Here is a 15,731-nt window from a genome sequence, read left to right on the forward strand (position 1 = left end):
CTAAACCTAATTACTAATCTGGATTTAGTTAAACAAGTGCTTTTTCAGAGACAGCTGGAGTTTATTCAGTTTTTTTTCCTTTAATTCTAGAGCCTCAGGGCATGCTTCCTCCAGAGGTTGTCATCATCAACAGTACAGCTGTACGTGTCATCTGGACATCGCCTTCCAACCCAAATGGTGTTGTCACTGAGTATTCTGTCTATGTAAATAATAAGCTCTACAAGACTGGCATGAATGCGCCTGGGTCTTTCGTTCTGGGAGACCTGTCTCCGTTCACTATCTATGACATACAGGTTAGAACATTGCTTTTTGATAGTTAAGCTTGTGGGTATCATAAATAAAACATGCTGGCCTGTGTCTCAAGGTGGATTTCTTTTTGTCTTGATTGGGTAAGGGGTGTCTAGGGGCAGGAAAGGAGGGAAACTGATTGGGATTAAATTGACTTGCTTTTGGGCAAACATTTGGGTCTCTTTGCAGAGAAGATTATGATGGTGGGGATATAAAAAGACAGAGATGATGATATTTTCCTATCCAGGCAAAAAGAAGCATCCAATTATTGAGAAATAGTTCCACCAAGTAATGTACCTTCATTCTTGATACTTTCGCTGTTTTGGGTACCCAGCGATGACAGAGCAAAGCTACTGTGTGATTGAATACTATCCTACTCTCATGCCTGTCCCCAACTGTTACCTCTGATAGAAGTCCCATGAGACTGGCACCATCATGCAGTAGGAAGCCCCCTGGTTCTGGAGACAAAGGATCATGAGTGGCCATCCTGGCTCTGCTGTTTATTCCCTGAGACACTTTGAGGAAGAGTCCCTTAACCTTTTAGTGCCTAAGCTATCTCTGAAAATCAAGGGACTTGAAATTGACTTTCAAACTTTCAATCTAATTACTCTTTCCTTCTAAAAGGACAAAGAGATGCTCCCATAGTGCACAAGTCAGTCCCTCACCTGTACCCAATTAATAAAATTCATAATCAAACCAACATTTACAGTTTTATGTAATCCAAACTCAACAAGGCATATCTCTTGGCCTCTGTGAGCTTGTGATCTAAAGTTAAAAGTCAAAGAGAGGCAATGTGATAACAGTAGCCACAAAATGTTAAATAAATACTCTATCTTTCATTTCTATCTCTTCATCTATTTCTTTCTGCCTATCTAGAAATATATCTATAGGAAATCGGCATTTATATAATACTTACTACAGGCACTGATCTAAGCACTTTACAAATGTTATCTCTTTCTGTCTTCACAATAACCTGCAATGTAAGTTCTATTATTATCCCTATTTTATAGTTAAGGAAACTGAGGCAGACAGAAATTAAATGACTTGCCCAGGATCACATTGCTAGAAGGTATCTAAAGTTGCATTTAAATTCAAGTCTTCCTGAATACAGTCCCAGCAGTCTATCCTCTGTGCTGCTCTACTACCTCAGTGGAAGGAACACTGAAATTCAAGTCAGGAGACCTTAGTTTTAGTTCTAACTTTGGTTCATTCTACTTTTAGGATCTTCAACACATCATGTAACCTTTTGGACCCCAGTTTCCTCAACTGTAAAAGTGAGAGAGCTGGATAAAATCATTTCTAAGGCCCCTTCCAGGTTTAGAGTTTTCTTCCTATACATAGCCCACAACCTGTAAAGTAAAATAGGAGAGGGAAACTCAATATTTATAACTATTTTATTCTCGTATCAAACAAACATTCAGTCAACAATGCACAACTCTTTATTGAGCATCTACTATGGTAAATTATCACTGAGGATCTAAAGAAGTATAAGACATGATCCTTGTCCTCAAGGAATTTCCATGCTGACTTGAGAAATAAGACATATTGCTCTATGAACTTACTAAAAAAGATAATTAACAATCCAAGACAGTATATGATAAACACAAAATTATTAACATTGAAAATAAGCACTATAGTTCAATAGCTATATATAATGTTTACACAATTAATAGAATTTTGAAAACCTGAACCTACTCTCTAATGTTCCTTATGGCTTGGAAAATGATTTTCAAAAAATCATTAGGACATTAATGATTTATAAACAGACATTTAAACATGCCCAGGGAGCTGCCTATTTGAAGAATTCCTTTTAACATGTGAGGGATATCTTTGTAATGGGAATAATATCTATCTTCATCTGTAAATATGAATTGTTTTATATCCATTTTTTAAAAAGACTGCATCTGCTTGTAACCTGCATATGGAACATGATATATCAATAGAACTATTAGTATTCTTCAAATTAGAGACTCTTTGCTTTGTTATAAATGAAAGAGATTTTCACACATTCTCCCACAGTCCAAATATAGGCCTTTATAGGAAACATTAACATATAGGTGACATTAATATTTAGACGATGCAGTAAGCTCCCTCATTATATTTAACTTTATATTTAACTAATGCTAATTCTGGTCTTTAATTCTATTGAATTTAATGTATATTTTAATTTTGTCTTTAAGTTAGGTTTAATTCTCTTGGACCTATCCACAAACCATCTTGGTAGAATTTGCTAGTGTTCTAAAAGTTGCCTCATGTTGCCACAAGACATTAATAAATGTTGCATCTAACTACAGCAGACTGGTCTTTTCCAGTCCCTATTGAAACAAAACATTTCCATATGAATATAATGACTTTGAAAAGCAATTCAAGAAGTATTTGGATTTTCTCAAATATCTACAAAAATAGCGGGAACTACTTCATTTAGGGAGGCTCGTCAGTATTAATGGCCAAGTGTTTTAGGACTCATTAGTCTCCTCTAGTCTCTTCTTGCTTCAGTTGTTTAGCTAGTAATCCCATGGTCTTCTTGAGCAACGAAAGATGAACACAATCCCTGGAAGAAGTTGACTACATCTCTTTATCTCTTTCTAAATTTGTCTTGGTGTATCTCTTTTCACAGGTTGACAGGCTCTGTCTCTGTCTCTCTGTTTCTCTGCCACTTCCCTCAATGTCTCTGTCAATTTAGCATGAGTAATGTTTCTCCCCTCTCCTCTCCTGTCCTCCACTATTGTCTCCTCTCCCCTCCTCTCCTTTCCTCTCCTCTCTTCTCATCTTTTTCTCTCCTTCCCTCTATTCCCTTCTCTTCTCACCCTCCCCTCTCCTCCCACCCTCCCCCTTTCTTCTCTTCTCCACTCTTTCTTCTCCTCTCCTTTCTTTCCTTCTTTCCCTCTCCTCCCCCTTTCTCTCCATCTCTCTTTCTTCAACAGTTTGCTAATATGTTTCTTTATCTTTCCTCCCATTTTACCAATTGTGTTACTTTTGTGTTGCTAATGCCTGATGGTCCCCATTTCCAATGATCAGTTATTCCATCCTCCTTGGTTTTTATTCATATTAAGTCACAGAATTAAGGGGGTGAATGATGATTTCTGCTGCTATTAGAGTAAAAATACAATTGCAGCTGGAACAAATGGATATAAAATAGCTGAGCCACAGTGGGAAACCTCTCAAGGCTTCATTTCTCTTCTAGTCCACATTAGCATTGAAGATATTCATTATAAAATGTCAAGTCTTATGGAAGATATCATCGTTACCCTACTTTGGTTATAGATCTAGTGAGTAGTATGTAGTGATAACCTATTAGGCTTGCAAAAAGATTCCTAGGCATCTTTCTTTTTTTTGAGTCTGCTCAGAGTAGATTAATGTCTGTCTTTCTTTGAGTGGGAGAAATTCAGAGACTAAACAACAACATATTAAGGACTGAGAAAATTGTAATGGGCCCAGTTTTGACCTCTGATGTGGGTTCTCCTCACTAAAGAAGATTGCCATCAAAAACTATTACTTACTAAACACCCAGAGTATGCATGACATTATCAAATACTTATGGAATGAGGGCAGAATTAATTCCTTATAAGTCTGTGGTACTGAAAAAACGTATTGGATGTAATCATTTAAATTATTTTACAGGTTGAAGTCTGTACCAAGTATGCTTGTGCGAAGAGCAAAGGAACCCAAATCACCACTGTAGAAGACACACCATGTGAGATAGCAGCACCCAAAATACACGTAATCAGTTCAAGGTACAGTCAATTTTTTAATTGACAGAATTCATGTTATTATTATTCTATAATAGGACATTATTCTATCAATATTCTTAATTATACCTTTGACCCCATATAACCCATGAGGGTAGGGGGTGCACATTGATAGGAGTTAGGAATATTCCATTTAGACAAGTTTTGATAAAGTTGGGGGCAAATCAGATTTATCATATCATTGCACAAATATCAACAGTAGCAAAAATTCACAGCACAATTTCTTGTTATTCAACCATTTTTCAATCATGTCTGTCTCTTCATGACCTCATTTGGGATTTTCTTAGCCAAGAGACTGGAGGGGTTTGCCATTTCCTTCTCCAGATCATTTCTCAAATGAAGACACTGAGGCAAACAGGATTAAGTGATTTGCCCAGGGTCACACCTATCAAGTGTCTGGCCAGATTTGAACTCAGGAACATGAGCCTTCCTGACTCCAGGTCTGGCACTCTATCCACTGTGCCAGCTAGCCACAAAGTGCTTATTATACTACATTTTCTCATTTTATCCTCCAAATAACCCAGTGAAGTCAGTAGTATTCATATAATGGTCTCCATTTTATATGTTAGAAATAGAAATGATTTACTCAAGATTAACAAGTAGTAAATAATGGAAGATTCAAAATCAGTTCATTTAAGGATTTTTTCCAGTCCTCCATGATGTCATATTGTTTCCTCAACTAATTGATCCCCATGAGGTAGGGTCCTTCATTTTTTAAGATCTGAGGATCTTACACTGTTTGACCATTCCCCCCTCACCATTTTTCTCAAAGAGTTAATGATCTGCAAACCAACTCCTGAATGTAGGAAACAAATTCCCTATTGATGTGAGTTCAAAGATTGGCTATACCATTTATTAGCTATGTGACATTGGACAAGTCACTTAACCTTTCTGAGTCTCATTTTCCTCAGCTATAAAGTGAGGGAGCTGGATTAGATGATCTCTTAATTCCCTTCTAGGTCTAAATATTGTGCTTTTATGATTCTTTTTGAAGGAATTCCATGATGAATCCTTCTGTAAAGCAAAACATCCACTCTATTCTTTAAGGACAGGGGCTCCATTGCTTTTCATTTTCATATCCCCAGTGCTCAGTGAAATGAATTCACATGATAGATGCTTAATAAATGTTAGTTGAATATTAAATTGTAAGAGAAAATCTATATATTTGAGTCAACCATATCAATGCTACCAGTGTCTTTAGCACTTCACTTTTGGTCTCATTATCTCATGATTTCTAGAATTTCTGAAATATGATCATTTGAATTTTGATCAGTATATCTTGAGCATTCAAAATATGAAATTTAACCTCCAGATCTATACAGATCAAATGGGAGTATGATCACTTCAACCCATCATACTGAGTTAGCTATTAAAGCAGACTAAGACTTCATAGTATTAACCTTGGTTGATTTATAACCTGAATCAACATTTTCTGCCATGAAACGTAAGTTGATCCATCTATGGCAGAACAGTAAATTCCTTAATAGAACTCCCCAGTTTGAAATTTTGAGGTCTTTTTCCCCTAGCTGGCTCTTGATTTCCTAGGCTGGTCAAGGAGAATTATATTTACTATCACTAAAAAAAAAATCCAGATAAGCTGACTGTAAGCTCCTTGAATTCTGGGGCCGTATCTTCAGCCCTGCCTTGTACAGTGTTGAGAATGAAGCACATGATCAGTAAACACTTCCTGATTTATTGGTTAGCAATACACCTAATACTGGAGGTCAGGGGTGAAGCCATGATGAAGTCAAGAGACCCCATATAGATTATGTAACCTGGATTATATGCCATATGTTAACCTCTCAAATTTCCGGTTGAGAAACTTAATATGACAAGACAGGGGTCTGGCAATAGGATAGAGACAGAAAGAGAGAATATGGGAAGATTGATTGTGTGGAAATGCACTCACATTCTATTAGGCAATACAAGGTCCAAACTGATGACTCCATTAATTCATCTGGCAAGATCGACCTCCTCACCACAACACAACAATGGAGAACAATGGAGGAGCGTGACACATATTGTCCTTGTTGCCCAGTTAACAGGTGAATTGACCCGTGTCTTCCCAGTTCTCCTTGTCCTTGAACAGCCTAATAACCTCAACCCAACTTGGGGCACAACTGAATAGTAGCATGAAACATTTCTTTTACTACCTGTGGTTAATCCACAATACAAATAGTCTAGTAGCAGACAGCAAAGAATTTACTAAAGCCCTTAATTTTCCATTTCCTTTTCAGGATAATTTTTACTGTAAAGGAGTTTCTTGTGGCTGTTTATGTGAGAGATGAAGGAAAAGTAAAAAAAAAAAAAATACTTTATTGACTTCTTTAAATAAGAGTAAAATAAAAGCTAGCATCTATATGGTGCTTTAAAGTTTGCAGTGTCTTACAAATATTATCTCATTTTATACTCACCACAACCTTGTAAAATAGGTGCTTTTATTGTCCCAGTTTTGAAGATGAGGAAACTGAGAAAAGCAGAGGTTCAATGACTTGACCAGGGCCAGACAGCTAGTCAGTTTCTAAAGTCAGATTTCAACTCAAGTCTCCTGACTCTATAGCCATCATTCTTTCTACTTCACCCCTTAGCTGCACTTCTTTCCCCAGCAAAAAAACATGGAGTCTAGTTTCAAAGCATTTGTTTTCATTGGTGAGATTTGGGAGAATTAACTTTTAATGTCAATTTTAAGGATGCGGATGGCTTATCACTGAGACTAGGAAATTTATTTTTAAAACACCACAAATGTTTGCAAGAATAATTGTCATTAATTTAGAATGCTAAATAGAAACTGGCAGGGTCATGAAAGGAACATTCCAGTTGTACAATAATAATGAACTTCCTTGCCATAGCAATGAAATGGGCGTCAGAATAAGCCAAGTTTTAGTTTCAGCCAGGTCTTTTTACCTTGAGTAAATAATTTATATTCTCCAGGCCTTCATTGTCCCATTTGTGAAAAGAGAGGGTTGCCCTAAATGATTTGTGATCCCGTTTCAGCCCTAATATTCAGTGCATCTCTGTTTCGGTGATTCTTTAAAACAATCTCCAAATAAGTTGACCGCCTAAAAAATTTCTTTGGAAATCTCCTTTCCATATTATTTTTGCATTTCTCCTGGAGCTATTGGCAATTTTTCCAGTAGCAAAACCAGACTAAGTTTGGCAAAAGGGAGCCACAGCCAGATGCTGACATGCAATGACTTCTTTTTCTTCAAAAGATCTATTATAGTGAAGCAATATTTTCCAGAGGCCTGACGATAACTAGCACATAGAGGTTGCCAAGCCATTTATCCAAATTACACCAAACACTAAAGCATTTAGCCTCCTGTGTGCATGTTATTGTTGGTGTAATTTCGTTACATTTCTGGCAATGTGTACTTGTTAGTTACGTTTCTGTTGTGATGGGCGTGTGGTCTCTTTTGATTTTAACACAAACAAAATCTAGTATGAAAATCTTCAGGAAAATGCCAAATAACTGGATTTGCTTCCATATTCCTTGAGCCAAATTTGATTTTGCTTTTGTTTTTTTTATTCTTTTAAAAATCATAGGCTCATAGATCTAAAGTTAAAAGGGGCATTAGAGGGAATCTAACTGGTGCAGCGGACAGAGCGCTGGGGCCTGAATTTAAGAACACTTGGATCCAAATTCAACCTCAGACACTTGCTAGCTGTGTAGACCTCAGCAAATCACTTAACTTTTTGTTTTCTTCTGTTTCCCTAACTGTACAGTGTGGATAATAACACTCAGGGCTGTTTTGATGAATGAGTTAATATTTGAAAGGTGCTTTCCATACCATCTGGCACATAGTAGGTGCTATATAAATGATAACTGTTATTATTAATCTAGTCCAGCCCCTTCATTTTGCAAATGAAAAAGCTAAAGGCTAAAAGAATAGAGTGATTTACCCAAGGCCATATAAATAATAAGTAGTAGAATCAGAATTTGAACCCAGATCCTCAGCCTCCACATTTACTGTGTTCCCACTGTGCTCTGCTGTCTCCTTAGATTCCATTTTTATTTTGCTAAGCTAAAATTGTTAGGTAAAACTAAGCTGGCTATGTTGGGAACCATGTCTACAGATATAATCAAAGCTTGTTTGATCATAAGAACTCAATTCTGCTTCTTATCTTTGTTTAATTTCCATCTTCTTTTCTGTTGGTTTTGGCAAAACAAACCAAAAAAAAAACCTTAGATATAGTTCTGCTATTAAATATACAAATTAGAAAATGTCAAAACATATGGTGTATCCTTTCCGTTTATCATCCCTTTATTCAGATACAGGTACCATTTCTATATTGCCTCTTCCCGACTTGTCATATTATCATCAGCTGGTCTTATATCCCAAATGAATACTAACTACAGATCGATTGCCCGGACATGTCTGGCCATGGCCTACACGTGCCCTGGGTAGTTCATTTATTTGCCATGGTGGATTTGCTAGAGTGGAATTTAATCAATAGCTAATTCATTAATTCTGGTCCTCGAGTATGTAGGGACTGTGCAGTATAGAGATGGCTGGCTGGCTGGCTTGGGCTTTGATTGAAATATGACAAACACTACAGCTGACAGCTTCACTGGGCACTGGACTGCATATGAATTTCACTTATTTATTCTCTGTAAAGGGATAAGCTGGGAAATGAATATCGGTTTGTATAAACAAGGGGGACATTTTAATACATAACTGCCAGAAGAACAAAATGTATGATTTCTAGGTTCTCTGCTCAGGGAAAAGCAGAAAGAGAGGGCAGATCATACCATTTATTGCTTTTAATTGGGGCCCTAGCAGGTCTTTTCATTTCACATCAATTTGGGGCTGTATTATCGATGAGAAGGCTGAGGGATCATGTCTTTGTAACATTCACAAATAATTGTTTTAAAATTTGCCTCCAAGTACCAAATGACATAAATGATAATTTTCCCTACCAACTTCTTAGAAGTCTTTATGATAGCAATGCAGTATGGGTACTTCTAAATGAAGGTTAGACCACAATTGCCATTATAAATCCCCTTTTATTTGGAATTTAATAACTCACCTGCAGGCTGAAGTGTGGCACCAAAGGTCACACCAGGAACAAATAGCTTGCCTTTATTATTTGAAAAAAGTTGATGTGAAGTTTTATGGTTCTTGGCTTTTCTATACTATAGAGATGTGGATCAGTGCAGCTCTCCCTAACTAGCTTCACTTTTCTCCCATTGCTCCCAGTGACTACTGAGCTACCTTGTCGTCTCTCTGTCTCTCTATCTCTGTCTCTGTGTGTCTCTCTTTCTCTCTCTCTCTGTCTCTCTCTCTTTGTCTCTTTCTGTCACTCTCTCTCTGTCTGTCTCTTCCCCTATCTTTACAATTTAAAAGAATTACTTAAATATTTTTAGTAACTAGAAAAATCAGACCAAATTTTAAAGAAAATAATAACAAATCTTTCTTAGTTCAAGATTCTCTGCTCACCAAAGACTACCTAATCAGATATATTAAGAGATATTCCAATTTGTCCTTAGCAGAGAACTTTGAAATTTTTTTTAAAATTTATTTATTTAATTTTTAACATTCATTTTCACAAAATTTTGGGTTCCAAATTTTCTCCCCAGTTGTCCCCTCCCCCCACCCCAAAACACCGAGCGTGCTGATTGCCCCTATCACCAATCTGCCCTCTCTTCTATCATCCCTCCCTTCTCTTGTCCCTATCTTCTCTTTTGTCCTGTAGGGCCAGGTAACTTTCTATACCCCATTACCTGTATTTCTTATTTCCTAGCGGCAAGAACAGTACTCAAGAGTTGTTCCTAAAACTTTGACTTGCAACTTCTCTTCATCCCTCCCTCCCCACCCATTCCCTTTGGTAAGGCAAGCAATTCAATAGAGGCCATCTCTGTGTAGTTTTGCAAATGACTTCCATAATAGTCATGTTGTGTATAACTAACTATAATTCCCTCCATCCTATCCTGCCCCCCATTACTTCTGTTCTCTCTTTTGATGCTGTCCCTCCCCAAGAGTGTTGACTTCAAATTGCTCCCTCTTCCCATTGCCCTCCCTTCCATCATCCCCTCCACCCTGATAATCCCCTTCTCCCCCACTTTCCTGTATTGTAAGATAGGTTTTCATACCAAAATGAGTGTGCATTTTATTCCTTCCTTTAGTGGAATGTGATGAGAGTAAACTTCATGTTTTTCTCTCACTTCCCCTCTTTTTCCCTCCACTGAAAAGTCTTTTGCTTGCCTCTTTTATGAGAGATAATTTGCCCCATTCCATTTCTCCCTTTCTCCTCCCAATATATTTCTCTCTCACTGCTTGATTTCATTTTTTTAAGATATGATCCCATCCTCTTCAATTCACTCTGTGCACTCTGTCTCTATGTGTGTGTGCGTGTGCGTGTGCATGTGTGTGTGTGTAATCCCACCCCGTACCCAGATACTGAAAAGTTTCAAGAGTTACAAATATTGTCTTTCCATGTAGGAATGTAAACAGTTCAACTTTTATAAGTCCCTTATGACTTCTCTTTACTGTTTACCTTTTCATGCTTCTCTTCATTCTTGTGTTTGAAAGTCAAATTTTCTTTTCAGTTCTGGTCTTTTCATCAAGAATGCTTGAAAGTCCTCTATATCATTGAAAGACCAATTTTTCCCCTGAAGTATTATACTCAGTTTTGCTGGGTAGGTGATTCTTGGCTTCAGTCCTAGTTCCTTTGACTTCTGGAATATCCTATTCCATTCCCTTCTATCCCTCAATGTAGAGGGTGCCAGATCTTGTGTTATCCTGATTGTATTTCCACAATACTTGAATTGATTCTTTCTAGCTGCTTGCAATATTTTCTCCTTGACCTGGGAACTCTGGAATTTGGCCACAATGTTCCTAGGAGTTTCTCTTTTTGGATCTCTTTCCTGTGGTGTTCTGTGGATTCCCTGAATACTTATTTTGCCCTCTGGTTCTAGAATCTCAGGGCAGTTTTCCTTGATAATTTCAGGAAAGATGATGTCTAGGCTCTTTTTTTGATCATGGCTTTCAGGTAGTCCCATAATTTTTAAATTGTCTCTACTGGATCTATTCTCCAGGTCAGTTGTTTTCCCAATGAGATATTTCACATTATCTTCCATTTTTTCATTCTTTTGGTTTTGTTTTGTGATTTCTTGGTTTCTCATAAAATCATTAGCCTCCATCTGTTCCATTCTAATTTTAAAAGGACTATTTTCTTCAGTGAGCTTTTGAATCTCCTTTTCCATTTGACTAATTCTGCTTTTGAAAGCATTCTTCTCCTCATTGGCTTTTTGAACCTCTTTTGCCAATTGAGTTAGCCTATTTTTCAAGGTGTTATTTTCTTCAGCATTTTTTTGGATCTCCTTTAGCAGGGTGTTTACTTGTTTTTTATGCTTTGCTTGCATGTCACTCATTTCTCTTCCCAGTTTTTCCTTCACCTCTCTAACTTGATTTTCAAAATCCTTTTTGAGCTCTTCCATGGCCTGAGCCCATTGAGTGGGCTGGGATACAGAAGCCTTGACTTCTGTGTCTTTCCCTGATGGTAAGCATTGTTCTTCCTCATCAGAAAGGAAGGGAGGAGATATCTGTTCACCAAGAAAGTAACCTTCTATGGTCTTATTTTTTTCCCCCTTTTCTGGGCATTTTCCCAGCCAGTTACTTGACTTCTGAGTGTCCTTTCCACATCCACCTCACCTCCAGATCCTCCCACCCAGCAATTGTGCTGCTTCCCAGCCTCAGGGTTTTTGGAGTGGGCAGGCTGCTATTCAATGTGAGATTAAGTTCAGGTGCTCAGGTTGGGGCAGGGTTCCCTCAGGGGGTTTACGTGGAGACCTGCAACAATGGATCTGAGCTCCTGCCTGCTTTGCGAGTCCCTGTCAGTGGCTGCCTCCGCTGCTGCCTCCCGAGGGGGCCTGAGTTATGGAGACATACCGCTCCCCTCTCGGCCAGCCAAAAAGACCTTCTCACCGACTTTTGGCACCTGTGGGTGGAGGGAACTATGCAGCCACTGGAGATTCTGTCCCTGAAGACTGCTTGGATCTACTCCTCTTGGTGCTGCACGCCCAAGGCAGGTCTGGGCTCTGCTCCAGGTCTGGTGTGCGAAAGACCTTTCAAGTAGGTTTTTCAGGGCTTTCTGGAACAGAAATCTCCTCTGCTCTGTTGTTCTGTGGCTTCCACTGCTCCAGAATTTGTTGAGAGTTCTTCTTTACAGGTATTTTATGGGCTATGGGTTTGGAGCTAGCATATGTGTGTCTTTCTACTCTTCCATCTTGACTCCTCCCCCCAAACTTTGAAATTTTAATGTCAATTTAAATCTTTTACTCTGCTACTTGAAAATACGTAAGAGTCTCAAAAAAAGGCAGGATGCCTGTGATATTATTGCATGAATTCAAACTTCTGGATAGATTTTAGGTCACAGTGTACTTAGTGAATCATTATCCTCACCAGGGCCAGTGGACTCTGATTTACCAAAAAGGATTTAGTCAATGTTTGTGTAAAGGAAATAATGGATGAGATTTGTACTTATTACTTGTGGCAAGAACTTAAGGTGTAATCTTCCTATCAGTTCAAGAACATGATTCTGAGATATAGAAAGAGAAAGCAGGCATGACCCTGAAAGCCCACTTGGCCTATAGAAAAAATTTAAAAGGACATGATAACTGTCTTGAAGTATTTGAGGAGCTATCAGTGAAAGAGAGACTGGCTTTCTTTTTCTTGGTCCCAAAGGACAGCTACAATTGATGGGTGAAAATTTCAGAAAAGGCAGTTCTGTCTGGATAGAAGGAAAAACATCCTGATTATCAGAGACTGCCAAAAGTAGAATGAGATCTCTTCCAGGTAATATGTTTCTCATCACTGAGGCTTTCTAAGTGGAACCTGTGTTATCATTCCTTAGAAATATAGAGGACATTTCGATTGAGGTATGAGTCAAACTAGATGATCATATCATCACAGATACTTGCTTTACAAAACAAACCAACGTAGGCAAGGCATTAGAATCCCAAATAAAGTCTTGTCTAGACCCAACTCTGATCTTTCATTGTCTCTCATATTTTATGCTTTTATTTTTTTATTGACTTGCTGCTTCTTTGTCATCATAGTCACCAGCTGTGTACATGATCCTACCTCCTTCAGAAATTCCTTGATATATAGCATCAGGAGCTTATTGTGTAGTGAATATAGAACACTTTGCTTATTTTTCTCTCCTGGAGATTCTAGGTGAAATATCATCTTCAGTCCTTTGACCTGTAATCTTCTTTCTATGGAGTACCCATGACTATCCTCCTGCTCCAAGCCCCGTATCTCTCACAGAAAAGATTCTTCCTGGTCATCTACCAGTATGAGAAAAAGGAAGGATCTATAGTTTGGGAGCTTTCATTAAGAGAGCATCTTCATGGATATTTTAAAGCAAAATACAGTAGTTTTCTCCAAAAAGGCACTAGACTTATAACCTCCAACTAATTCTCTGATTTTATTATAATCATCATCAACCCAGCTATAAAAGCCTTGGTGATATCTAAAGTAGACAAAAAATAATTGCTTGATTATTTAGAAAGGATGAGAACACTGAGAAGTGACATATACACTAGATTTTAATAGAGAATTTTAAAACCATTCATGGAACAGACAAATAGTATCCAAGGGACTAAAATTATTCAAGGAGTGGAAAACAGGAATGACAGTATTGAAATGGTTATGGTTCCAGAATCAGAAGGGAATGAAATATGGAGAGGAATTGATATGCATGGCACCAAGGCAACTGGCAAGAAGATGGCTAGGAAGTAAACTGAGTAATTCCATGGCTACATCTAGGTTAGATGCAGTGAAGATAGAAGTTACAAAGGAAAAAAATTTAGGCTTGATGTCATTATTATTATCATTTCTAATTTCTATTAATTAAAACTAAACAAAATGGAATGGATTGCCTATGGGGGAAATGAATTCCCTCTTACTTTAAGCAAAGATTTGATAAACTTTTTTTTCTTTTATTCCCCAAATTTGTTAATTTGTTTTCAGTTTTCAACAATCACTTCCATAAGTTCCAAATTTTCTCCCCTTCCTTCCCCCCTCCTTCCCCAAGAAAACATGCATTCTCATGTGTCTTCCACACATACATTTCTATTAAGCACATTTTCACATTGGTCATGTTGCAGAGAAGAATTAAAACAAATGGGAGAAACCATGAGAAAAACAAAACATTACATAAAAATACAAGAGAAAAAATAGTCTTGTTCATTTGGCATTCCAACTCCATAGTTCTTTCTCTGAATATGGATGGCATTTTGTATCATGAGTCCTTTGGAAATGTTTTAGGACCTTGCATTGCTGTGAAGAGCTAAGTCTATCAAAAACACTCCTTATACAGTGTGGCAATGTGTACAATGTTCTCCTGGTTCTGCTCACTTCACTCAGCATCAGTTTATATAAAGTCTTTCCAGGTTTTTCTGAAGTCCACTTGCTCATCATTTCTTATAGCACAATAATATTCCGTTACATTTATATACCACAACTTGTTCAGTCATTCCTCAACTTATGAGCATCCCCTCAATTTTCAGTTCTTGCTCACCACAAAGAGAGCTGCTATAAATATTTTTGAACATGTGGGTTTTTCCCATTTTTATGATCTCTTTAGGATACAACCCTAGAAGTGGTATTCCTGGATTGAGGAGTATGCACATTTTTATAGTCCTGTGGGCATAGTTCCAAATTGCTCCCTAGAATGGTTGGATCAGCTCACAGCTCCACCGACAATGAATTAGTGTTCCAATTCTCCCACATCTTCTCTAGCATTTATCATCTTCCCATTTTCTCGTGTAAGCCAATGTGATAGGTGGGATGTGGTACCTGAGAGTTGGTTTGATTTGCATCTCTCTAATCAAGAATGACTTGTATCCTTGTAAATTTGACTCAGTTTTCCATATATTTTAGAATTGAGGCCTTTATCACAGACACTTGATGTAAAAATTCTTTCCCTGTATTCTGCTTCCCTCCTAATCTTGGCCACATTGTCTTTGTGCAAAAACTTTTCAATTTAATGTAATCATAGTTATCCATTTTGCATTTCATAATGTTCCCTATCTCTTATTTGGTCATAAATTCCTCTATTCTGCACAAATCTGAAAAAATAAACTCTTCATCGCTCCCCTAATTTTTTATAGTATCAGATTTGATACACAGATCATGTACCCATTTGAACTTTATTCTGGTATATGAAATCAGACGTTGGTCTACACCATTTCTGCCACACTATTTTCCAGTTTTCCCAGCAGTTTTTGTTATACAGTTAATTCTTATCCTGGAAGCACAGGGGTCCTTGGGTTTTTTCAAACAGTAGACTGCTGTAGTCATTGACTACTGTGTCTTATTTACCTAACCTGTTCCACTGATCCACCCCTTTATTTCTTAACGAGTACCAAGTGGTTTTGATGATTGCTCCTTTATAATGCAAGTAAAATCTAGTATGGCTAGGCCACCTTCCCAACATTTCTTTTCATTAATTCCCTTGATATTCTGGATATTTTGTTCTTCCAGATGAATTTTGATATTTTTTTTCTTTTTTGCAAGAACTGCTTTATTTAATAATTACATAAGACTAAAACTGTCTATACCTTTGGAATAGTGGCATTCACTTCTGCTAAAGTTATTTGGTGTAGTTTGTAGATTTATTTGTGGACAAGAAAATAATCTGATCTGTGAGGACCTGCGTTTCCAAACTGTTTTTCACGTCTTCTTTATG

The 15,731-nt window shown here is 37.5% G+C and overlaps 1 protein-coding gene across 1 annotated transcript in view; it reads left to right on the forward strand.

Annotated features, from left to right (window-relative positions):
• Positions 1-15,731, forward strand: part of USH2A (usherin) — a 990,439-nt gene that overhangs the window by 681,634 nt on the left and 293,074 nt on the right. The window contains exons 45-46 of the mRNA XM_072647832.1: positions 91-293; positions 3,910-4,022. Of these exons, the coding sequence (XP_072503933.1) occupies positions 91-293; positions 3,910-4,022 (316 nt within the window). The remainder of the gene's footprint in view (positions 1-90; positions 294-3,909; positions 4,023-15,731) is intronic.

The sequence above is a fragment of the Notamacropus eugenii genome, chromosome 2, assembly GCF_028372415.1.
Source record: "Notamacropus eugenii isolate mMacEug1 chromosome 2, mMacEug1.pri_v2, whole genome shotgun sequence".
NCBI classification, from domain to species: Eukaryota; Metazoa; Chordata; class Mammalia; order Diprotodontia; family Macropodidae; genus Notamacropus; species Notamacropus eugenii.